The sequence below is a fragment of the Myotis daubentonii genome, chromosome 6 (genome assembly GCF_963259705.1).
Source record: "Myotis daubentonii chromosome 6, mMyoDau2.1, whole genome shotgun sequence".
In the NCBI taxonomy this organism is placed as follows: Eukaryota; Metazoa; Chordata; class Mammalia; order Chiroptera; family Vespertilionidae; genus Myotis; species Myotis daubentonii.
The window spans coordinates 61488798-61515333 of record NC_081845.1 but is presented as its reverse complement, the minus strand read 5'-3'; the positions used below and the strand labels follow the sequence as shown (position 1 = coordinate 61515333).

At 40.5% G+C, this 26536-nt stretch overlaps 1 protein-coding gene across 1 annotated transcript in view; it reads left to right on the top strand.

Annotated features, from left to right (window-relative positions):
• The first annotated feature begins 10578 nt into the window (after positions 1-10578).
• The window catches only part of MEI4 (meiotic double-stranded break formation protein 4), a 156789-nt gene continuing 140831 nt past the window's right edge, over positions 10579-26536 (top strand). The window contains exon 1 of the mRNA XM_059699628.1: positions 10579-10908. Coding sequence (XP_059555611.1) covers positions 10827-10908 — 82 coding nt within the window. The 5' untranslated portion in view covers positions 10579-10826. The remainder of the gene's footprint in view (positions 10909-26536) is intronic.

Below are 26536 nucleotides of genomic sequence, written 5' to 3'. Positions count from 1 at the left end.
TTCTTCCTACGGTGGAGTCCGATCCGTCCCGAGTGCGGGGCGCTTACGTAGGGGTCCCTGTTCGGGCGCCAGATGCCGGGGTCCAACCCCAGCGGGTCCAGGGGTCCCCAAAGGTGTAGACGGAGTCGGCGAAGAAGGAAGGGCACGGAGACAGCGTTCAGTTGATCAGCAGCCTAGCCAGGATCTCTAGCCCGGATCTCCAGCCAAGTTCTGGTCTTGATCTCCAGAGAGGCTCTGCTTCGGATCTCCAGCGAGGTTCTGTAGCCATGTTCCCTCGCTAGGTTCTCCAGCCAGGTTCTGTCCAGGCTCTCCAGCCATGTTTGGTCACCAAGTTCTAGTCAGGTTCTCTTGCCATATTTCTGTAGTCAGGTTCAGTCCAGGATCCCTTGCCATGTTCTCCCGCTAGGCTCTGTCTCTAGGCTCCGAGGCCAGTCCCTCTCCAGGATCCTCCGGCATGCTCTCTCCAGCGAAGTTCTTCTGTCTCTAGGCTCCGTGTAGGTTCTGTCTTCTTGATTCTGTTCTAAGCTCTGAGAGTTTCTGTCTTGTTACAACTGTATTTATACCAGTTGATTCAATCCTATCAATCTCTATTACAAAGGTTAGGGCGTTTCTTATCTCCATTCCAGGGAGAAAAGATTATGTAGTTTAAGCATGATTGTTCGTAGTTAAAGGGATTAATTACCCACCTGGCACTTAGTTGAGGGGTTTTATTCCCTCCCTAACTTCAGGGGAAAATCTCTACCTGGGGAAAACAACCTTTCTCAGAGACCTTGGTTAAAACACATAGTGCCAAGAAGGTGAGCAAACATATTAAGAACAGTATGCCATATATGCCAGGTCCCTTGAAACAGCAAGCATGGACCGGCTCCCGGCAACATACAGACTGAGTATGGTTCTAATGGACAAGCATGGTAATCATTAAATAGGAAGTCTTGAGTACAGTAAGGGTATTTATTGATATGTCCTATTTACCTACTAATAATGGTTAATATATTGGACATTTCTGTGTGCCAGACTGCTATGTGCTTCAAGTAAATTACTCTCATTTAATTTTCACAAACCCTACTATAATCTTCATTTTATAGATATAAAAACTGAGACTTGGAGAGGTTAAGTTTTCCAAGGTGACACAGCCCAGGAGTGGCAAAGCTGGCATTTCAGTTGAAATTGTCTGACTCTAGGATTTGCACTTTTATAAAAAAAATATATTTTATTGACTTTTTATAGAGAGGAAGGGAGAGGGATAGAGAGCCAGAAACATCAATGAGAGAGAAACATCAATCAGCTGCCTCCTGCACACCTCCTACTGGGGATGTGCCCGCAACCAAGGTACATGCCCTTGACCGGAATCGAACCTGGGACCTTTCAGTCTGCAGGCTGATGCTTTATCCACTGAGCCAAACTGGTTAGGGCTAGAATTTGCACTTTTAAACACAGCTTTGAAAGGCTCCACTACCTTTGAAACTCTTAAACAACTCATTTAGGACAGTGAATAGCTGATTGGATAGAAGATTTGTGTACCTCAAGATTAAAGCAGGATTGAATTTCAAGAACAGTTTTTCATACTTCTTTTACCATTCCCATAAAGCCTTATTATCCTATTACTCATATTCTGAAGATATTTGGACACTAATATAATCAACAAAAGAATAAGCTAGTCCTTAATATCACTGCTTTCTCTTATCAACCTCTTTAGTGCCACTACTTTTATTATTATTTTTTAATTAAAAACCTGAATGGTTTTTTATTTCATCAAGAATCACTACATTTTGCATTATCAAAATACTTCAAGTGTAATTTAGATGTTTTAAAAGACACAGTACTTGCTTGGAGCAACACATTAAAATATTAATATTTCTAGAGATTTGGTTTTAAAAAGTAGTTTCCAGAATATTCTTACTCCTTCTTAATTCTAAGACACATGCATAAATATTTCAATGAACATTTTCCTGTTTTTTATTCCTCTGATCTGCAGAGATGCCAACATAAAGCTGTGCAACAGGGATCAGAGCCAGGACTGGCAAACCACATCACTCAAAACTGGAAACGACTGTTATGGATGTTGGTTGGGCTTCTCTTAGTAATGCACAAATACACAGCAACTCTATGAAGTGCCAGGACAGGGACAACTCATAAATGACGTATCTTCCAAATATGTTTTCACACTGTTGCTACATCTGTTCCATTAATATGACCTATCAAATCTAGAAACAAACAAAACAGGACTCATTTGAGGATGGATTTAAAAGCAAGAGCAAGAAAAGGTTGCAGACAATATGCTTCTGATGAGTTTCTTAAGAAGGCAAACACCTCCAGCTGGAATTCTGAAAAAAAAATTGTTTATCTGGATGAAGCATTGGAGAGTATAAAAAGCAACCCACAATAGCATAGCATTTCTAAAAGATAATCAAATAGTGAACTCAGTGAGGACAGAGAACTTTAGCTAGCTTAAGATACACTGTAGCATCAAACCTTCAGTTTTAACTCTTAAATTGAATTACTATTCATGAACAAAAGCAACTGATTTTCAGCCTGAGAAGAACAACTTGAAACGAAAGGTAAGAATTATAATAAACAAGAATATGATAATTTCTGATGAGCATTCAAGCGCTGAAAGATCTCTTCACAATAAACAATTGGAGATGACATTTCTACCAGGGAGTTAAGTTGTAGGCATGAAAATGAACAGCCAAGCTTAGTCTACCAGCACAGCTCACTTAATTTTGATAACAAATACTGGGGATATAAATTGGAAAGTGTTTTTGTTGTTGCTGTTTGTTTTAAAGACATGGTCATTAAAAATTAGCAACAGATTCACTTTGTTACACATCTGGGTATACCAGATCCCATTAGGCCTGGGATCTGGGACCAGTCATACCTTTCCCTCCCCTCAAAGAGTTTATCCTCCCTTGGCATCACTTAACTTGTCTTAGTCAGCTTTGATCTTACTTCTTCTAAAAAGCCATTCCTCACTTTGTCCCCACAATTGAGTCTGGTGTCCACTCCCATGTTTCCCATGACACCTAGTATTGTTCCAATTAAAACACATGCCACACTATGATGCTTGTGAACTGTCTGTGTTCCCCAAAGAATGAGTTCCTGAATGGTGATCCCTTCATTGTTTGCCCAGTGTTTTGTAGGCACCACATAGGTTTCCAATGAGGATTCCAGTTGATGCCATCAAGAAACGAATGCAGGGTTTTCAGTCTCCCTGAGGCCCCATGGCACGACATTTTCATGCTATATACTTGAGGAGCACCTAAGGTAGCATGAATATGGTCTGGGGCACAGTTAGAATTTTGGGGCAGAGAAGAATTTCTGATGTCATCTTGCCCCAATCCTGTATGTTACAGAGGGCTAAAGTGATTTTCCCATGGTCACAGTGTAATAAATGGCAGACTACAAATTAAATCCCAGGTGCTCTGACTCTAAATCCAATATATTTTCTAAGATATCATAGCCCCTTCAACAGTGAAAGTAGAAAGTGCATGTTTCTGGCTCCAAGTTACCAATAGGAGCAACATATGTTTACTGCTTTGTATAATAAGTAAGAAAGAAAATGGCTGTTGCCATTTGTGATAGAAATTTATTCCACTGTAATAAGGCAATACCACTAGAATCAAATGAGTAACTCTTCACGTAAAATCATTTGGAAGAAGGTAAATATAAATGGATACTGATGAGCTAGAATACACAGGGATATGGCTTAGGCTTTAGGGCCCAGGTAGTCTCATCGTTTGTCATGAGGTACAATTGCATTTCCCTTACCCTGAAGGTGTATCATTAGAAAGTCCAGTCTGAATTAGGTCCTCTGACCCAGACAAAAGTCACCTAATTTCAATGTGTATGTTGGGGAGTAGGGAAAAGCAGAATGGACACACACACACACACACACACACACACACACACACACACACACACACACAGACCTTAGCAGCCATTTCTACAAAAGGTGCCTATAAAGCAAGCTGCCTTTCAGGGAGAAATCTGAGCTGGCTGAACTCTGTGCAGAACTGCCTGTCTGCTTGCACTGTTTCTGCCACCTGGGCAAGCCCTTATAAAGGAGCTCCTGAAATCCTGTTTTAATCAATGGGAATGAAGATTTCCCCCTCCAATTTGAACTGCACAGATCCAACCAACCAGAGTGGCTCAATTCTGACCAATCAGGACAGTGCCTTTTGGACTAATCAAATTGTGATAATTTAGAGAGCTCATTTGCATGAGGACAGACCAATCAGGGACTAGGGGCAGGGACTTTTGTCTATATAAGCCAGCTCCCCTTTGGCTCGGAGAGTGCACTTTCCCTTTCCAGGAATACTGAAGATTTGGGTTTCCCTTGCTAGAGCTGAGACACCAAAGATGGGAAGAGCAGACCAGGGCAGAGTGGAGCACAGCCGAGGGGAGCAGAGCATAGCTGAGCTGCCTAGCTGAAGAGGCGCCTGGGCCCAGGGCTGCCTCACAGTCATGCTGTTTTCACAGCCTTGCTATATCACCAAGGAGCTGTTTGCACTGAATAACGTTTCCTTCTTCACCACACCTCAAATTGGGGATTCCTGTTGGTGTTCAATTGGCACCAGCAACCATCACAAAAAGTCATTTTGTGGATGGTTGTGATATCTTTTCAATCTCAACTGTGCCTTTTTCTGAAAAACCTTATTTGGAAAAGATGTGCTCAAAGGTAATATTTTTCTGTGATTTGGAGAGCACAGTGCCTAAAAAGGCGGCTGGAAAATCTAGGAAACCTGTGGTAGTTGCGTTCTTTTGGGAGTCCCAAATTTACTTATGAATTTTTGTTATTGAGGGCAAAAGGAATTGAGAGCTTTCTTATGGATAATAATTGTCTATACACATTTGCTTGTGGGTAAAGAAAACAAAAGGTTATGCACTACTGTACTCATTTATTTTTATATTTGGAGTTGCTAAAAATATCACTATGAAAGGGAGATAAGAATTCAAGTAATCATAGCTAATATTTACTTAAAAGTGTTTGCTTGACAGTGTCTAAGGCACTATGTATGGACTATATCACTTAATATGAGTGCAACTATTATCATCTCAATTTTATAGATTAGGAAATTGAAATATTACAAGGTGAGTCATTTACCCTGGGTCACTTGCTATTAAGAAGCAAAACTAGGAACAAAAACTGGTGGTCTTAATTCAGCGCTCATACTAATAATCACTATATTGTATGCCTTTTATCAAACAAACAAACATATCCTCAACAAATTCAATTCTCAAGGAATGAAAAGGATGTGTTGCTAGTTAAAGATGATAAGAAATGGGCTTTTCTCTATACCTCAGTATTTTTAATGCCTAACTTTCTGACTCCTTCAGACATTTTTATGTCTTAATGAGCTATATACTGCAGTATGTACATAGTCAGATTCACACTCTTCCACCAGAACTCTACTGCCCCCTGAATATGATTAAGTTTTTTTAATAATCTTATTCTGTTTTATATAGATTAATATTTTTTATTGAATAGGACCAACATATTATCACTTTAAAATGTTCTCATTATTAAATCAACTTTGCATTTTTTTTAAAAAATATATTTTTATTGATTTCAGAGAGGAAGGAAGAGGGATAGAGAGATAGAAACATCAGGCCCACACTGGGGATTGAGCCCGCAACGCAGGCATGTGCCCTTTATTGCAATTGAATGCGGGCCCCTTCAGTCCGCAGGTGGATGCTCTATCCACTGAGCCAAACCAGCTAGGACAAAGCCTAACATTTTTTTGTCAATTTAAAACATAAATTTACTGTAAGATAGTTTTTAAACTCTTCTCAAATATAAGCATTTAGGTAAAGTAATTTGGGAACTATTTTTACAATATGTGACTTTAAGTATATTAAAAAGAGATATAATTTATAGTTGTAAAAGTTTGCTTTCCTCTGCCATAGTCTCAATCTTTCCACTTTTCTACAATTCTGAACTTTAAGATTTACCATTAAGTGCTTTAAAAACATACTTTTTTCCCCATGTACTTAATGTACTTTAATGGTCTGAAACACTTGGAAACGTTTATGGATTTTGCTCTTAAAGCACATTAACAAAGATTGGGGAAAAGTTGCAAGATGCCATCTTAACTCTGTGAATAATTATATGCATCACAGTATAAATTACTAATTTTGTGTTAACAGCAGTTGAATTATTGAAAAAACGATATGTAGGATTCTGTGAAATGATGTTAATTCTAATGACCATGAGATCATAATCTGCTGAAAATTGTTAGGCTGTTACACCAATTTGAAGAAAATATTAGTGATAGAATAGTGAGTGATGATATATAGGAGTATGAAAGTAAAGCAGGTGTGAAAGTTACCAGGTAGAAGTCTAACCATGAGAGACCTCGGTCCAAGAAGTCTGAAGAAGCATTAAAAAAAAAGAAAGTATGTAGAGCTAGCTGCCGCAGATACCACTGAGAATGTGAAGACATTAGTGGATAGAACACTCTGACTAGGGCCTGGAATTAAAGGGCAGCAGCTAAAGAGAGACCTATCTGGTTTCCTGGATGTGCTAGCGTGTAGAGACTAAGCTTATGCCTTTTGGAGTAAAGCAGAGTGGTGCCAAAGTCCTAGCTTCACCATCTACAAGTTGAATGTCCTTGGATGAGGTAAGCAGCCCAAATTTTAGCTTCCTTATTGTAAATTAAGGATTAGAAACAGCACCTGGCCCATAAGGATTTTTGTGATGATTCATTAAATCAGGTAGTCCATGATTACCTGGCATCGTCAGAGTGTTCAGTATTTGCTGGTTATTATTTGATAGCAAAATTTGGCTCTTTTAGTAGATGGTAAGATCATTGAGGACACGGACTTTCTTATGTGTACGTAGTACCTAACATAATAAATGTTTCTGGAACTACTGAATTGAACACTGAGCTAATAATCTTCTACTATATAATGTTTTTGGCCTCAGAATTATTCCTGAAGTTTCTCTGTTTCTTGATAGAATGGCTTACAACTATTTCCACAATTTTATTTTATAAAATAATGCAAGTTGTTTTTTTAAACAAGTAACATTTTTAACAATAGGCTTTCTTAACTTTATTTTTATTGTTGACACTATTACAGATGTCCCCCAAAGCAGGCTTTTAAACATATAATTTTAAAATAATATTTAAAAATATAATTAGAATTGCTCCTTGATTACATTTTCTGTGCTCATTTTATCCATTATACTTATTTTTGGTTTATGTTAAAATGGCTAATAGTTCTATTCTCCATCTAAGGTAAACCATTTTCCTTTGTGTTTTCATTTGAAACCTGAAAATTCATACGTAGGGACCATTAATAGTTTCCTATGACATATACTGATTGGCATTTAATGAATTTGCTCTCTTAAACCCATTACATAAAAGGAACATGACTTTCTAAAACGTTCTTTTCCGCCTCTCTACTCAAGCCCCTTCAAATACCCTGCATTCAAGTGCAGTGAGCCACAGGAAGAGCTAGGAGACAGTAGTGCATCTTTGCACATTCCCACCTTCCTCTGTTCTTTATAAACTCCTTTAGAAAAGTGTTTTGGGCCATGGCACACACAGCCAAATCACAGCATTTTCAAAAAAGTAATTTCTAAAAGGAACTAATTAAATATTTTAAAATCCTGAGGATCAATTCATATCTACAGGATAGGGCAGAAGTATATATACAGTTCTAAGTATGAGAAAAGTATTCTTATATTATTATTTATTAACTAGAGGCCCAATGCATGAAATTCATGCAAGAGTAGGCCTTCCTTCCCCCGGCTGCCGGCACTGGCTTCCCTCTGGTACCTGGGACCCGGGCTTCTCTTGCAGTGCCAGCTTTCTTCCAGAAGGTTGTCTGGAAAGACGTCTGGTCTAATTAGCATATTATGCTTTTATTATTATAGATTATTGTATTATTTTCCATACAAACAACTATAAACCTCCTTTTCCCCACCCTGTATATTCAACAAACTTGTATTGATTACTTATATAGTCCCACTAGGAACGAGTAAGATGAAAACTACTATGAACATTTGTATAATTTTCATGAATGTTATATTTCTATTATAGTAGTTCCCTCTGCCTTATCCTGGGGGATACATTCCAAGACTTCCAGTGAATGTGTGAAACCACAGATGGCACCCAACCCTGGGTATACTATGTTTTTTCTTATGCACATATATCTATGATAAAGTTTATAAATAAGGCACAGCATGAGATAAAAATGATCCTATATAATAAAAGGCTAATATGCAAATCAACCAAACAGCAGAATGACCGGTCGCTATGATGCACACTGACCACCAGGGGGCAGATGCTCAACACAGGAGCTTCCAGTGTGCTCCCATCAGGGGAAGTGCCGCTCAGCCAGAAGCCTGGCTCATGGCTGGCAAGCACAGTGGCAGTGGCGGGGAGTGGGCCTAAACCAGCAGTGGGACATCCCCCGAGGGCTCCCAGACTGCGAGAGGTTGCAGGTCGGGCTGAGGGACCCTCTCCCCGCTCCTACCCAGTGAGTGAATTTTGTGAACCGGGCCTCTAGTAACTAATAACAAAATAGAACAATTGTAACAGTATACTATAATAAAAGTTATGTGAAATGTGGTCTCTTTCTCAAAATAGCTTATGTGACTTTATTTACCCTTCTTCTCGTGATGACATGAGGTGATAAAATGCTGTTAAGTGGAGAACTTACACCTTTGCACTTAGAGGGAGAACTTTAAGATTTCTCTCTGGCATACCCAGATTGCCAGAATCCCTATTCTTTCATTTTTGGGCCATTGCTACATAAAATAAGGGTTATTTGAACACACAGGGATTCCAGACAGTGGATCTGCTAACCAAAGTGACTGCTAAGTGATGCAAACTCAGCTCTTGTATAGTGATGGAGTGGGCCAACATGAGATTTCATCAAGTCTCTCAGAATGGTGCACAATTTAAAACTTACGAATTGTCTATTTCAAGAATTTTCCATTTAATATTCTTAGACCACGGTTGACCTCAGGTAACTGAAGTTGGGAAAAGCGAAACCACAGATGGGAGGGAAAAACTGGATATACTTTTATCACATCCATAACCACTACCTTTTCAGAAGCTCAAAGAAAATTGTAAATTGCACTCAAGTAAATTACTTAGATATCTATGTAAGGCTTGATGAGAAAGGATACAGTTTTGTTAAAACTGACTCTAATGTTTTCTAACAGGATTTCAGGGATTGCACTATGTTTTGATAGTTTAGCCATTTATTTTAAATAACAGACTGTGCCATTGTAAGGGCAACAATCACGCCTCACTGAGTTCCTGGCCCTTAATAGTAGTTCAATTCAATCTGCATACTGAATGAATGAGTAGAATGGAAGTCTGTTTCACACAGGCAGCAACATAAGGCAACTTTGCAACATTTCCCTTGTTCAACTCTTGATTATACCTGAGACAGATGAACAATGATTGAATTTTACAATTTCTCAAATAAGAACAGTGAATACAGTAAAACATTAAAGTACAAGATAATTCAGTGTTGGCTCAACTAAAATTTATGTCTGCAGGAATAATGAAGAATGATACATTAAACAAATTACAATAGACTCAAAATCATTGACTCTCTTTAATGAGCAAGAACGCTTAACCTTTTAAAGAAATTTATAATAACTGATTGAATGAAAATGGATATCTTGATAAAGGAAGTTCATCCATTTAGTAAAATAAACTGAACAAACCTCCATGTAGAAATGCTTGGTATCTTATTCTATAAATATATGTTGAGACTTCTACCCAATAGCAGCCAGCACTGTGTGCAATACAAAGAAGACTACAGAGGACGCTTACGATCTGATTGGGATTCTAAAGTCTGAAAGAATTTTGGAATGACATAAGGCAAAACATGATTTAGAACATGGATGAGCAATGCAACGTGAAAGATAAAAAGTGTGCAAAATCACTCTTAAGTCACAATTTCTTGAAAGAAATGCAAATATAATTTCACGTTTGCTAAAGGAAAAAATTGTTTTAGAACTTACCCCCTCATCAGAATCAATGCTTTTTAAAAAATATATATTTTATTGATTTTTTACAGAGAGGAAGGGAGAGAGATAGAGTTAGAAACATCGATGAGAGAGAAACATCGATCAGCTGCCTCCTGCACACCTCCCACTGGGGATGTGCCCGCAACCAAGGTACATGCCCTTGACCGGAATTGAACCTGGGACCCCTCAGTCCGCAGGCCAACGCACTATCCACTGAGCCAAATCGGTTATGGCATCTTTTTTAAAAATATATTTTTTATTGATTTCAGAGAGGAAGGGAGAGTGAGACAGAAGCATCATTGATGAGGGAGAATCACTGATCCGCTGCCTCCTGCACGCCCCACACTGAAGATCCAGCCCACATCCCGGGCAGGTGCCCTCAGTTGGAATCCAACCGGGACCTGCTGGTTCCTAGGTCCTTGCTCAACCACTGAGCCAAGCCCGCTGGGCTCAATGGATCTCTTTCCAGGAGAAACCTCTCCAAGGCTTTTTTGTTTTTCTTCCAGGTCTGGATGGCACTTCCGGCGAACACGAGGGGGCGCACTCCGGGAGCCGACCTGGCTTTCCTTTCCGTCTGCGGAGCCTGAAGGCCCCAGGGCACCAGGGCTCCGCAAGAAGCTGGAGGCGCTTTCCCGCCACCTGCCCCGGAGCCGGAGCCGGCGCCTTCTTTTCCCAACAAGCAGCCATCGGGGCTCCGGGGGCCTTGGGTGCGGGAGCCTTGGGGTGTCGGGCTTTCTCACTGCCACTCCCTGAGGGCAGGAGGCCGGCAGCTGCTGTCTGTCAGCGCCCCCGCCGCCGCCTGGGTCGGCCCTCGGCCTCCTGCCGCCTGGGGATGGCGCAGAGCCCGGGCCCCAGCGCCTCCGGCATCGGCTCCGGACTAAGGGCACCCACCCCCCGCGGCAGCAGCCCTGAAGGTAGGTGGGGGCGCTGGCACCCTCCCTCCCTCCCGCGGCTGGCCTCGTGCTCCCGCGCCCAGTCCTCGGGCGGCCCACGTGCTGCTGGGTTGGATCCAGTCCCGCCCTTCGCAGCTGCATGCGGCCCGCACCCGCCTGGGGCTTCTCTTCCCTTAAAGATGCCCCTCGCCGCCGCCCTGGAGACGCTGCAGTTCCGGAAACATCGCCCGGAGTTTGTGGGGTTCTCCGGTGTGCACCGCGTCCCTGAGCCTGTCCGAGCCTGGCTTGACCGCCAAGATGGTTGCCGAGGCGCCCTGGGGAAGGAGAGGCCTTCGGTGGGGAGCTCCGGTTACAGGCGAGGAAGGGGGAGGTGCTGTAGGTGTCATGGATGGGACCCACGTGGTCTCCTCATTCCAAGCTTTCAAAGACCTGGTTAGAGATGGGTGTATAGGTACATGAGGAACGTTCAGGAGGAAATGGCATTAGAAGGACTAGAGGAAATGCTGTGCATAGCGAAGCTTCGCGGAAAAGCCCCGCCTTCAGGAGGGGTAAGTACCAGATCTTAGAGAAATCGGGGCAGAAGTGGGGAATACAGATGAAGGGATCCGTAAGAGTAAAAGCAAGAAGCCAGCGTGCATGGAACAAACAATGCTTTGGTGTGCCCAGAGCAGTGGTTCTCAACCTTGGCTGCACATTAGAATCACCTGGGAATCCTTTTAAAATCCTGATTTCTTTTAAAAAGATTCCCAGGTGATTCTAATGTGCAGCCAAGGTTGAGAACCACTGGTCTTTCAGGAAATAAAACAGGAGTAGCTTGGATTGCATTGTGAAAGGCTTTGAATAGCTTTATGGTCTGGAAGTACACAAATATTTTGGATATGAATTTCATTTGGTTCCGCAGATTATAAAGAAGTGTTCTGTTTTTAATATGCATCAAGTGCTCATAATGTAGAAAGAACACACAATAACATGGACTCTGTTCATGTGTAGGATATGTCATTAGCAATATTTGTGTCTAATTAATTATACTCTATCAGTTTTTTGTTTGTATTGCTTTTTTTTCTAATTACATCAAGAGATTACTGCCCTAGCCGGTTTGGCTCAGTGGATAGAGTGTTGGCCTGCCAACTGAAGGGTCCCAGGTTCGATTCCGGTCAAGGGCATGTATCTTGGTTGCCGGCACATCCCCAGTAGGGGGTGTGCAGGAGGCAGCTATTCGATGTTTCTCTCTCATCGATGTTTCTAACTGTCTATCCCTCTCCCTTCCTCTCTGTAAAAAAATCAATAAAAAAAAAGAGAGAGAGAGAGAGATTACCAGTGTTTCATGTGGCTTCAGTGAGACTCAGTCACTTGGCAGAGATGTGTGTGTTGCTATCCACTATTATAATTGTTTTTATTGGGGGAGACTTACTTTAGTTGGATTTTAGATCAAGTGCAATAATTGGGAGCTTGTACAATCTGGATGACTTTCAAAACAGGGAAATGGAACACCATTGACAAAATTCAGAGGTACAATTTGGGCATGGAGGTCAGGAGCACAAATTGATGACTTTATCGTTTTTATTCTTTTTTCATGAATGATGGCAGGCATACCAATTTTTGGAGCCAGATTTCCAAAACCAGCATTTTGGCAAATGTTACCTTAAATATGTTTTAGCATACATAGAGATGTTTGGAGTCCAGTGGGTATTGTGGTGATGATCAGAGAGAATATTTTAACTCTTTCAGAGGGTAGGTGTATGTCAAATATATAGTAAACTGCTGTACAAAGACACTTGAAGCTGAAGGTCAGTCACAATTTAACAGTGTCAGTTAAATTAGGTTTGGAGCATTTTTGCGGTAAACATATGACTGCACTGGGAGGCATGGATGGGGGGACCTGAGGGATCAATCAGAAGGCTGATGCAGTCATAAAGACAAAAGGCATTCATGGTTTAAGGCAAAAGTAGAGACACTATATTAGGTTATAGAACAGATAGGGCTTGGTCTAAAGCAGTGGTTCTCAACCTTCCTAATGCTGCGACCCTTTAATACAGTTCCTCATGTTGTGGTGCCCCCCAATTTCATTGTTACAGATTGAACATAATTAAAGCATAGTGATTAATCACAAAAACAATATGTAATTATATATGTGTTTTCTGATGGTCTTAGGCCAGTGGTTGGCAAACTGCGGCTTGCGAGCCACATGCGGCTCTTTGGTCCCTTGAGTGTGGCTCTCCCACAAAATACCACATGCGGGCACGCACTTATGGTGCGATTGGAACTTCGTGGCCCATGCGCAGAAGTCGGTATTTTGTGGAAGAGCCACGTTCAAGGGACCAAAGAGCCGCATGTGGCTTGCGAGCCGCAGTTTGCCAACCACTGTTTAGGCCAGTGATGGTGAACCTATGACACGCGTGTCAGAGGTGACACGCGAACTCATTTTTTTGGCTGATTTTTCTTTGTTAAATGGCATTTAAATATATAAAATAAATATCAAAAATATAAGACTTTGTTTTACTATGGTTGCAAATATCAAAACATTTCTATATGTGACATGGCACCAGAGTTAAGTTAGGGTTTTTCAAAATGCTGACACGCCGAGCTCAAAAGGTTCGTCATCACTGGTTTAGGCGATCCCTGTAAAAGGGTCGTTCAACCCCCAAAGGTGTCGTGACCCACAGGTTGAGAACCGCTGGTCTAATGGATAATCAGGGAAGTAGTGCCACTAACGTCAGAGCAGAGTGTTTTAAGACTGGAGGAGTGAGAAGTTGAAGGAGAATTTGCAAGCAGCTGTAAGGTTTGGCAATTATATAATTTTCAACTTTGGAAGGAACAGTAAGCTTTGGTGGTGGAGGTGATTAGAGGTATTTGTTGTTGTTGTTTGTTGTTTTACAGCTGGCAGCAACCTGAGCATGATTATATCTTGAGAGACAGAAGTCAATACAGAAAAAGAGATTGAGCGAATAGAGAGGAGATGGTTGGTGGAGAAGATACAAAGAGTTTGTATGCAATTAGCGTATATCCTTAGAACATAGCTTATGGCTTAGAACAGTGGTTCTCAACCTTCTGGCCCTTTAAATACAGTTCCTCATGTTGTGACCCAACCATAAAATTATTTTCATTGCTACTTCATAACTGTAATGTTGCTACTGTCATCATAATGTAAATATCTGATAGGCAGGCTGGTCTTAGGCGACCCCTGTGAAAGGGTCGTTCTACCGACAAAGGGGTCGCGACCCACAGGTTGAGAACCGCTGGCTTAGAAGGACAGGAAGATGTTGGCCGTTAGTGTTGAGGAGTGTATCACAGAGCTTCCTTAGATGCTAGCAGAGTGCCCAGAATCCAACTTGTTTACCTGTCCATTTATTTGTTAGGTCAGTCAACCAATTTTTTTTTTCCAGAGCTCATCACATGTTAGTTATAGCGATTTCTGGACAGGTAATGATTGACATCCAACAACTAATTAAATAAGGAAAACAGTTACGGTTGTGACAACTGATATGAAATAAAAGTATGGAATGTTGAGAGCATATGTATTAGAGGGAACTGACATGGTATAAGGGTGTTAAGAAAAATTGTCACCAACTCAGCCATCCCTTCTCCATGCTGTCTCACTATTATCTTATAATTTCTGGTTCTCTGTTCACTGTTGGGCTCAGCCTCCCCTCTTTTGGGGTGGGAAAATTTTCAGGAACCAAGGCTTTGCAAGGATCTTTCTAAAGCCAGTTATTGCTGTATTATAGTGCCTAAGTATGAACTAAGTGGCCACTTAATTTTATTCATGCTACATTGACTCCCATTAGGGAAAGGCAAGGGTTTGGAGAATGGCAAATCAATAGTCAGCCACAGCCACCACTGACTTAGCCTCTTCACATCCTTTGAAGGAACCAGAACCAGCACAGATCTGTCAGTTCTTATTAGTAATTTTAGTCAATGAAAGCTAGTGGGTTTTTTTTTTCTTTCATTTTAAATTTTAATGCTCTCTGGGTCAAGTGATTGGGGAGTAAGCATCCACTCCTGTTTCTATCTGCAGGGAAGAAAACATACTATAGCTGCTAGGATTTTGCATTTATATAACACTTGAGTGTTGGCTAAGTGCTTTTACAATCAATTTTATTGTCAGTGTAAAAGATAACCTAACGTCACCCCTGTCAAAATTTGTTTGGTGTGATTCTGAGAAAAGGATCTTTTGAAGACTAGATATATAAGACAATGCGAACATCATCTGAAGAGAATTAGCCATTACTAAAAGATGTTAACCACCTGGTACTTTTTGTTATCTGCCTTTACAAGGAAAGAAGGAAAAGAAAAAACTTATAACAGTAGAAGTACAACCATGCAGGAAGACAACCCCCTTTATGACTTGGTTTGTAACTAGGACACTGAGGGAGGGATGTTTTACGAGTGACAATATGTGTTCTATAATGTATATCCTTAAAGCATTAGGTTTTATTTAGAGCAAGTGTTGGCAGTCTTTCGGTACAGGGCCAGATAGAAAAATATTTCAGGCTTTGCAGGCCATGCTCTTTCTGTAGCAGCTATTCAGCTCTGAGGTTGTAGCACTAAGGCAATGACAGGCAATACATAAATGAGTGGACTGGCTGTTTCAATAAAGCATGGTTTATAGAAGCAAGGGCACTGAGGTTTGGCCTGCGGGCCACAGTTTGCCGACGTCTGATCTATAGCACTTCTGAGATTCCTTGGCGGAACAGAGGGTGTTACATATTGTCTTGATGAATAGTCAGCTGAAAGCTCTGTGAAGGCAGAGGCTTGTCTTGTTGACTATTGTATCCCTGTGTCTAGTAGAGTGCCTGACAAGTAGGAGACAAACATATGTTTAAACTAAAAGATATCTGATGGACAATTATTTGACAAAGGTATGTGGGATCGTTTTATTTTCAGATTTTCTGGTCCTATAATGTGTATCCTGTGATACTACTGTATTGGTTCAGAGAGCAAATCCAGAGAGATGCCCAAGGAATGGAAACGAGCTGGTGCTGTGCAATGATAGTAAAGAACATAGGTCTGTGACTCTCCATCAGTAAAAGCACATACAGTATTACACCCTTTGGAAGGGGCCTGAGAGAATATATTCCAATCTCTTACCCAGTCTAGGGCTGTCATTGTTTGCCTGTTCTCTGTGGCTTTGCTAACATTTATGCTAAATATATTCCTTTTGGCCCTCCACATCTTCCCCATCCCCCTTCATCCTGCAGGTCACGCCATTCCTTGCTCTCTCCACAGTCATAACGATGATCCGGTAGAATGAGAAGTCCAGCTGCAGTCAGGGGGTCCTCTCCTCACCTTGCTCTCTCTCCCAGTTCTGGTAACTGTGCCCTCCTCTCATCCCTTTAGACCAGTGGTTCTCAACCTTGGCTGCACATTAGAGTCACCTGGGAGTCTTTTTAAAATCCTGATTTCTGGGCCTCGTCCTCCGGAAATTCTGTCTCTTTGTTATGGGGTGAGGCCACAACATTAGTAACAAAGAAACAGAATTTCCGGAGGATGAGGCCCAGAAATCAGGATTTTAAAAAGATTCCCAGGTGATTCTAATGTGCAGCCAAGGTTGAGAACTACTGCTTCCCGCAGGTGAAGGATGCCCCTGCCCCATTGCTGTTATTACTGGGCCCTGGGATATTGTGCTACCCCTTTGGATTGCCCACACTTAGAAATAGTCTCTTTATTAAACTCCTCACATTATCCGCATTGAGGTACAATTAGCTTTCTGCCTGGACCCTGATGGATCTAGTATTCTTACCACTTTTTTCAAAGACACCTGCTGTTTGTTACTTTTAAGTCCTACAAAGTCAGTGACTGTGGTTTCTGTTTTCTTATTATCACAGGATATCAGCTGAAAGATCACCTGGAAGGTGATCCCTTTAACTTTTTCTGTTTAGAGTTTGGGTACATTCTGCTCCATCCCTATCATATCTCTCTGTACTTGAACACCTTATACAACAGGGAACTCACTACTAAAACTCTCCTCTTTAGACACATCTGACTAATAGAATATGTATATACAACTTGCAACTACTGTCCTTATCTCATGGGGTTTCATGGAACAAATCCAATTTATATTTCATCCCTCTTTAGGCAGCAGGTTCTTTAGTTCCTTTACCATTTCTGTTTATAGGTGGGCTGCTTAGAATAGAACATCTTTTTCCATGTGTATTTCTGATCATGCTGAGTTGGGCATAAGCATGATAACTTTACCTAGAAGCCTGTCTCTAGTGAATGAATATGAGAAGGATCAACACCTCTTCTTTCCTTGCCCTGCAAATGTAGGGGGAAACATTATCCACCCCCACTCTGTACTCCCCACCTCTGCTGGTTTAAGTATCACATCATATGAACAGTTGTCTTCAATGATGGTTTAATTTCCCCCTACTATTGGATTTGTCTATATTTAAAGGTCACCTATCAAGAGAGTAAAGTAGTTTAGAAATTGCAGATCTTTAGAAGGCTGGCTGCTATCCAGTTTTGTTTTGCTTTCCCTCAATTATTAAAAGTACACTAACCATCCTTTTATTACTTAAGGAGGCAGTATTTAAAGTATTTTTCTCACCTTTTATTTAGGTTTAAAATCTGAACTGCAGATATCAGCATACTTATAGATTTTTAGTATTTTGTTCCTTTTCTTTGTGGACATTTACTCTGTGCTTATGGCCATTACTGTACCTCTTGCATTTTGAAATTTAACAAAATAGTATATTGAAATGCAATATTTTATGGTTGATAGTCAAATTGACTTTAAGAAAATGTTCTGAAGTAGGTTCTTAAGTATACCATTCATTTAAGTCAATTTTCATAACGAAACTCCAATTTATTTTTTAACAGGCCTCTGAAATATCTGTCAGGTTCTTTAATTCTTCCTTCTGATTTATTCAGTGAGCTCACTCCCCATTTCATTTTTTATTAGATAGCTTTCACCATGGCAGAACTCCAGAAAATAAATCCTCTTGTATTTAGTGTGTGCTTTGGTTTAATCTGGATGAATAAAAGAATGAAAACAACCCATTAGAAAGTAGTTTTGACTGTTGGACAGAGAGATGTGACTTCCTTAATCTTTAATATAATTGTTCGGAAATATATTTCAGAGGCTGTGCTGTTTCCTATGACTTCCTTCTATTGCATGATTAAATAACTTGTAACATACTTTTGATCCTTTTCAAATTCTACAAAATGGGTTTTACAATATCTGATTGTATATGATCCATTTCTTGTGATCTCTTGGAACAGCGGTAGGCAAAAACTATTTTCTTTGTATTCTGAACTGTTTGTATACTTTACCTAAAGCTCTATTATTCATGCATTAGTTTGTATTTTACTTATTTTCTTATTTGTCTGCCTTCCCCTGGATGCAAAGCTCCAAAGGGAAGGCTTATCCATATATCCACTGCCTGGCACATTGGTGCTGAATGTTTGTTGCCAGAATATAACGTTCTCATGACATTCTGCCTTCTTATAATAGAGTATAAAACACTTATGTAGCTCTCAAGAAGTTGCTGCTTCCTAAAAAATACATTTATGTTATAAATATGTGTTTTATTTTTTTAAAATATATTTTATTGATTTTTTACAGAGAGGAAGGGAGAGGGATAGAGAGTTAGAAACATCGATGAGAGAGAAACACCGATCAGCCGCCTCCTGCACACCCCCTACAAGGGACGTGCCCACAACCAAGGTACATGCCCTTGACCGGAATCAAATCCGGGACCCTCCAGTCCGCAGGCCGACGCTCCATCCACTGAGCCAAACCGGCTACGGCATAAATATGTGTTTTAAATAACTCACTCTTATAAAGGTTGTTGTGCTTTTTAATTTAAAAAACCAGCCACTATCCATCAGCTATCATATATTTGATAATTATAAGCACTGTTTCATCGATTTAAAGAATAGATTTTTTACAATTACATACATTTCCAATAAATTCTCTTCAAAATCAGTGTCCCAAAACCCTAATTGTAATACTCTAAATGTAGTATGCATGCAAGTAACTATAGCATAATGGTGGATAGCAAATGAAGCACCCATTTGCTCGAAGACCCCAGCAGTACATTTTATATTAGATTGCTCATATAAAAATCTTTAATAGTAAATAGTAGACAAACTCAAGTTTCCCAGTATATTTTTAAAAATATGAGTACTAGATAAGATCAGTGAGAAAGGCACTGATTCAAACTACATGGCAGGAACCCGGCTTCTTGAATTATTAATGTGCTTACCTCATTTTCATCTCTCATTGATAAAAAGCCAGGTTCAGCAAAGTAGTAAGGCAATGAGTTCAGAGAATAGTTCCAATGGTCTGAGTAAATATTTTATCAGCATTATTTTGGACATTTTGTACTTTGCAGTACTTTTAGTATGTGTTTCTGCCTGGGGTCCATCACTTACCAACCTAATAGTGGAACCATATCCAAGTCTTTCCTCAGCTTCTCTCCTCCTTTCCAATCTGGCAGCAAGCCCTGACATTTCACAGACATCTCTCAGAGCTTTCCTGGTCTGTGTGCACACATTCAGCACCATGGCCTCCTCCTGCTTCCAGCCCTTCTTTACTGTGTGGTGTCAGTAGTCGCTTGGCTCCATCCTACCCAGATGAAAACTCTTCCTAAAACACCTCTGGCCCATTTCACTCATCTACTCAGAAGACAACATCTGTTTCCAGCCGTCCACTGAAGTAAGTTCAAAGTCCACTGACTGACTTTCAAGATCTCAACTTCCCTCTACTATATTATTTTCCTTTATTCCCTAAAATATCTTATTCTTTAGTTAAGGAGATCCACGTGCTCTCCCACAAATACTTATGCCATTTATCTGTTGTCTGCTTTTACTGTCCATCCCATCTGAAGTGATCTTTTGCCCCCTCTTTGCCTCTGACTTCTACTCATTCTTCAAATCTTCCAGGGCTGTTCCAGAGGTCCTTTCCACTCCTTTCACATCAACCTACACGAGACTCTTTCCCTGAGCTCTTCATAGATTTATATAAGACCTATGTGGAGGCACAAGCTTTGGAGACAGTTGGCCTGGGATTGAATCATAGCCACAAACTAGTCTCAAGAGGACCAATCATTGCCTTATTTACTATGTGTCTGATATTGTTCATAGAGGTCACATGCTTTAAATAGTATCTCCTCAGTAACTTTATAAGTTAAGTACTATTTTGAGTCCCATTTTAAATGGACAGACTTAGACACAAAGAGGTTGAGTAACCTGTCTAGGTCACACAGGTAGTAAGGAGCTAGCATGCTTGGCTCCTGGACCTGCTTTCTTAGTCCTTATGCTATTTTTGCCTCTTCAAGGCACATTTGAAATGATTTGTGATGGGGACTTTTAGGATTAATTGACATGCGGTATCCTTTCCTGTCTCACTGGGAGTCTTTGGGAAGAAATGTCCCTCATTTAATAGAGCTTTTGGTGTTAGTGGGCCTGCATGTGTGTGTATGTGTGCATGTGCTTCTGTGGTGATAAGCTGAGATGGATATCAAGGTTGGCACAAGGCAATCAAAGGGCAGTTCAAGGAGACCCAGTCTATGAAGGTTACACTTAACCCTACCCCTAGGCCCAAGATCTGTATTGTAGAAAGAACACAGGCAGAAAGATTAATATTAAAAACAAAACACAGTTCCACCACTTGTTAACTAGGTATCCTTGAGGAGGCTACCATCTCTGAACTTTAATTTCCTTAGCTCTAAAGATACTAAATTCTAACTCACAGAATTATTTAGTGAGATAATTCAATGAAGTGCTAAATGTAAAATGAATGCATGGTGTCCAGTAGATGCTAATGTTTTCCTTTGAGGCTCTGTGGATTTTGTCATCCCTGCTGATGCCTTTCCCTTTGTCCATGTAAGCAAGAAGGCCATCATTTCCTTCACTTTGCCTGTCTTCCCTTACGTACTATCTTCTTCATGAAGCTTTCCATGATCCCTTAGCTGGAATTAATCTTTCCTTTCTGTGAACTGTTTCACTTCCAACCCTTTATCATACTCATTCATGTATAATACTAGTGGTCCAGTGCATGAATTCGTGCACATTGAAAGGAAATGAATTAGAAGAAATATTTTAAAATTGCTATTTGCCCTTTATAATAGAAGTGTCAATCAAACTCACAATCGACATTGACAGATCGAAACACACACGTGCGATTGGCGCCAGCGAGAGCTTTATATGTATCACGTGAGTCAACATGATACATATAAAACGTGAGTCAACTTAGCCTTTTATATATATAGAATAAACTTGCTTAATTAGACCTGCTTTCTGATGTAGCTAAACTTGTTCCAGCCCAGTGTAGCACCCCAACTTCTCTTTCAGGTAATTGGCAGCAACTCAGCAGTAAATATCAACACGAAGCAGATTATTATTGTAGATCACACAGGGAGAACAAAGGGTAAAATATTTAACTGCAGCAGTGTTTGACTTGTCATTTTCAAGGTCCACCACTTCTTATTTCTTTTTAGTCGGGTCAAGTTTCTAAACTTTCTAAATCTCTGTTTTCCGGCTAATGAAAATTGGATTCCAGCGAGTCTCCTATCCACCTGCTCCAGGACTTCTGTGAGGATCAAATGAGATGAGGCACGGGAAAATGCTTCACAAACATTTGGTTAAAGTGTAAAATGTTTGCACCTGTCTATAAAGCAAGTTGTGTTCCCGGGTTGAAGAAATTGCAAGGAGGCTAGTCGTAGGGAGAAGAAGCCAGAAATTGCTACATGATGTCATTACCCGTCGTCTACAGCTTCTGTTTCCAGGCTGGCCGTGGGGTCTGGGCAGCATTGGCTGCAATTTTGTGGGGTGTTGCTCCGGGGTGGTTGTCAGGGCCTGTGTCCCACTTGGGGGAAGCCAAGTGTTGCTTTGTCGGCCAGGTCCGCACTGTCATCTCTCTGTAAATGGCAAGTGTGTGTCACCGCAGTTCCTGCGTTAAGCGTCTGTCCCCTGGTGGTCAGTGCACATCATAGGGACCAGTCGGACAGTGGGAAAGACACTTAGCATATTAGCCATATATATATATATATATATATATGGCTTAATCTTTCCCACTGAGTTCAGTGCTAGAAATGATGAAAGATGAAAGCACTGTCCATGTCTCTGCTGAGCTCACTTGCTGACTAATAGGGGAGAAGGGAGCACTACATGGCCATTGGTACTGCCTTGTGGGAAGAATCATTCTAGATTGCTGTGGCAATGCAGTTAATGGAGCCAGGGTGAGGAATAAAGGAGGGGTGAATCTAGAGGACTTAAGATGGGCAATTAAACTGGCCTTGTGGGGAGAGGGGAGAGTCTGCAGGCAGGGGATTGGGAGAAGGATGTTTCTGTCAGAGGGTAAACAACCTGGACAAAGGAACTGTATTTATACCAGTTGATTCAATCCTATCAATCTCTATTCCAAAGGTTAGGGCGTTTCTTATCTCCATTCCAGGGAGTAAAGATTATGTAGCTTAAGCATGATTGTTCGTAGTTAAAGTGATTAATTACCCACCTGGCACTTAGTTAAGGGGTTTTATTCCCTCCCTAACTTCAGGGGAAAATCCCTACCTGGGGAAACAACCTTTCTCAGAGGTGACCTTGGTTAAAACACATAGTGCCAAGAAGGTGAGCAAACATATTAAGAAAAGTATGCCATATATGCCAGGTCCCTTGAAACAGCAAGGATGGACCGGCTCCCGGCAAGAGTGGGGAGTTTGTTCCAGTAGTAGCAAGTGTACTCTGTGGCTAGATTGTCTGTGGGCAGTGGAGAGAAGTGAAGCCAGAGTGGTGGCAGTGTTTTTGTTTCTCAATAGGATTGTGTGTCTACAGATCTGGCTTTAAAAAGAGATTTAATTGTTCTCTATTATGTCCCTCTGAGCCAACATTGAGACATGACCATTAATAACTTAACACTGTCTCAGGTGACATTAAGAGAAAGGTTCAAGGGCTATAACTAGGTTCATTGCTGAACTGGAGGTTTAGTGCTGGGTGTCACTCTGAAGAGGGATTTTGACAAATCAGAGAATAATCAGAGGTGTCTGCCATAATGAAAAAAGGCTCAATTATTATAATTTTAGGGGAAATGGGTATGGGGGATTTTATGGGTGGGGGTGGGGGTGGGGGTGGGGGTTGGGGAGGGAGAGCATGATGACTCACTTCTAATCCTTAGAGAGTGATTTGACAGAGTGGATCTTATGCTGTTTTGCTTTCAAGGGTGGATGTGGGATTAATAAGCAGAAGTTATTAGAGTGTATAGAAGGAGTTTCTAAGAACAAATCATTAGGTAATCAAATTTTCAATACTGTAATGTCTATGGAGACTTTAGACCAGGGGTGGGCAAACTTTTTGACTCAAGGGCCACAATGGGTTCTTAAACTGGACTCAGAAGAAGGAGCTGCGGCCGTGTTTCCCGACGTTGCCATGTTAACACTGCTGCTGGTGAAGGAGCGGAGGGGAGAGCAAGAGAACCCTCCGCTCTTTCGGCTCCGCGGGCCGGATAGAACAGCCGAACGGGCCGAATCTGGCCCGCGGGCTGTAGTTTGCCCACGGCTGCTTTAGACTCTTGATTCTGTCATTGGGTGACAGACTAGATTACCTCTTCTAACACCAAGCTTTTAAGAATCCATGACATATATTCAACTTAGTTTTGGTGCTAAAGAAATTTTATTATACTCACAATCTATTAAAATAGATGATCTGTTCCAAAATATGGTAATTTAATATATCCTCATGATGGACAATACAGAAAGATAAAAGGTTTTCGAATCAAGTTTGTATCTTTATTTCTTACTATGTGATTTTGAGCAAGTTATTCCCTGAACCCCTATTTGCACATTCATAAAGAGCGCTTAATAGCAGTTACGTCACAGGGTTATTGGAGGATCAAATATGATGATGGACATAAATCCATATATGTATTGTTGTATCATACAAATACTGGTATTGAAAGTAATTTTTTCCTGTTCTATAATGTATCATGCTATGACCTCCTGAAAGCATTGAGCACTCTACTGCAGAAATAAAATATCGTGACATCGCCCACATTTTTTCTAAAGTGGAGGCTTTCTTTTATCATTCAGGTTCATTCTTGAATGTCTTCCCAATGAATAATAAATATCAGTTTATCCAGAATAACAAAAGAATGACAAATCTACCTAAAATTGTAGCTCATTTACTACCATGTATAAGCATCTCCAGATTCCAGCATACAGATGCACCTTTCTTTTGTTATTTCTCTTTCATTTTCTATTAATATAGACACACATACATAAAGTACTTGACCATGATTAGAAATATCTGGAATCATTTTGCTTATTGAGAAATAATTTAAAAGTAACTGTGGGCTTTCCGGCATAGCTCCCTAATTTCAAAATAGGAAGTGTATGTGTGTATTTATATGTATGTATACATACTCATGTACACCTGATTACTTGGGTATACAGACACATTAAATACAGGTGCAGATTGTTAAGTATTCTTTCTCATGCTGAAAGGCTCTAAATTTTAAGTAGTTTCAATTAAGAAAATGTTGATTTTTTTTCTTTCATAATTTTTAATTGTGCTTCAAATGCTTAAAAGATGAACTTTTTCCGCATATTTCCTGGTAATGCTGACTGTTTTAAGTGTTTATTATTACTATTATGGTCAGTATCATCATGTTGTAATTTACTATGCTGTAAGAATTCTGCTTTGAGGACATTGAACTACTGAGTAGAAGTAAAAACAGAGAAAGAGAAACAAATATATACACATGTTAGATACATGCTCCCAAATACACATATTTGTAGAAGCTAAACTTTACTGAGCTTTTACTATGTGCTTGGCACCGTGTTAAGTCCTTTACGTGGATTATTTCATTTAATCCTCACCATAGCCCCTATAAGGTAACTTCTATTATTTTTATTTCATATAAGCAAACTAAGGTTTATAAAGGTCAAGTGTACAAATCGTAGGAGTGGTAGAGACTGCATTTTCACTAAGCTGTTTGGCTTCACAGCTGCAGCATTTAACTGCCACACTGCATTGCCGGGTGCTTGTGTAATCACAGACTCAGCCTTCGGAAAGATAGCGGTCAGTCTGTGTAGCCTTCACTGCAGTGAAGTGCTGAAATCTGTCTTTATCTCAGACTGATGGCCATTCAGCCTCTGCTTGGGTAACTCTAGTCATTGGAGTTTCATAACTTGACATGACAGTCCATTCCACTGTTGGACAGCTGCTATCACTGGGTATCTTATTCATCTCTGCATTGGAAGTGTGTCTCTCTAATTTCCATGTATGGGTTAATTGTGCCTTCTAGAGAAACATTGAACACCTCTCTCGCTCTTCGGTCTGGCAGCCTTTCAAATGTGGTTCTCCTCCAGGTCTTTTCTTTCCTCAGCAGTTCCACACGAAGTCTCCAGATCCATCACTGTTACAATCACCCTTCAGGACAGTCTGGTTTAATCCATCGTTCCTGACAAGTTGCAGGACACAGAATTGGACACAGCAGTGTGGCAGTCGGTGCAGAGGAAGAAAACTAGGCTGAGCTGTAAGACCGAGGTGAAGATGTGAGCACTACTGCTTACTGTGTTGCGTTGGACAAGTGGAAACATAGCTGAACCTCAGACCCTCATCTGTAACATGGACATAATAACAACCCTCATGGACAGAATTATTATGGGGCTCAAATAAGATGGTGCTGGGGAAAGTGCTCTTTGGACCACAGCCCCTGCCTCAGGCCTGTCAGCTTCCCTCTCCTTGGCCTTCACTTTCCACTCTTCCTCATCAGCCTAAGGTGCTCCCTCACCACTCTTTGCATCTTTGCTCAAAAGTCATGTGCTCATTGAGGCCTTTTTTGATTACTATATTGAAAATTACATCCAGTCCCTTCTCCCTCCATCTTACCATTTTTTAGCTGTTTATCATGATTTGTATACAAGTATTTTATTTATTTTGCAACTCCCCCAATGTGAGCTCAAGAATTAATCTGTTTCTATTACTGCTATATTCTGGATATAGCTAGAGACCAGATAATACTTTTTGGGTAAATGAATGAATTATCATCATGTTTATGTTTCAGATGTGGTCTGACTACCAAAAAGTACAGTGAGATGCTTTCCAGTTTTTTGAACAGAAGAAAGGTACAGCTGGGAAATTTATGAATTGTTCTTTTTTGTATTTCAGATTCATAAGTTAATTGGTCAGTTAATTTCCTTGTGTTGCCAGGCTATTTTCTGGCAGAATAGTTATATGAGTGGGATTCCTGGAGTGAAATATTAGAATTTTCAAATTAAAAAAATATTACTGAAAATGAAAAAAATATAGTTCATCACTGGCTTTAATTTCTAATCACTTAAGGTCACAGTTTGGTGAGTAAAGTTTTATTTTACTAGTAAAGTAACAACAAGTAATTGAACTTCCTGTTTCTATGCTCACTGTAACTATCATCTAGATTTCTGATTTGACAGTGTGTCACTACAAGACTTTTGTCTCAGAGTGATTGCAGCCCCAGCTAGTTGGCTATTTCTGTGTTAATATGGTTTTTGGAGTTAGTGGATGAAGGGGATTTAACACAGCCATGGAGGCAGAAATGCCAGTGTATTTAGGCTGCACAAATAGAAGGTTAAGTTGGGCCAGAAGGGTGCTGGGATCTCAGCTTGCCTCCCAGCATGAACAGAGCCTAAGAAACATGTTACCTGCCTAGATAGAGTTCTCAGGGTTGGGT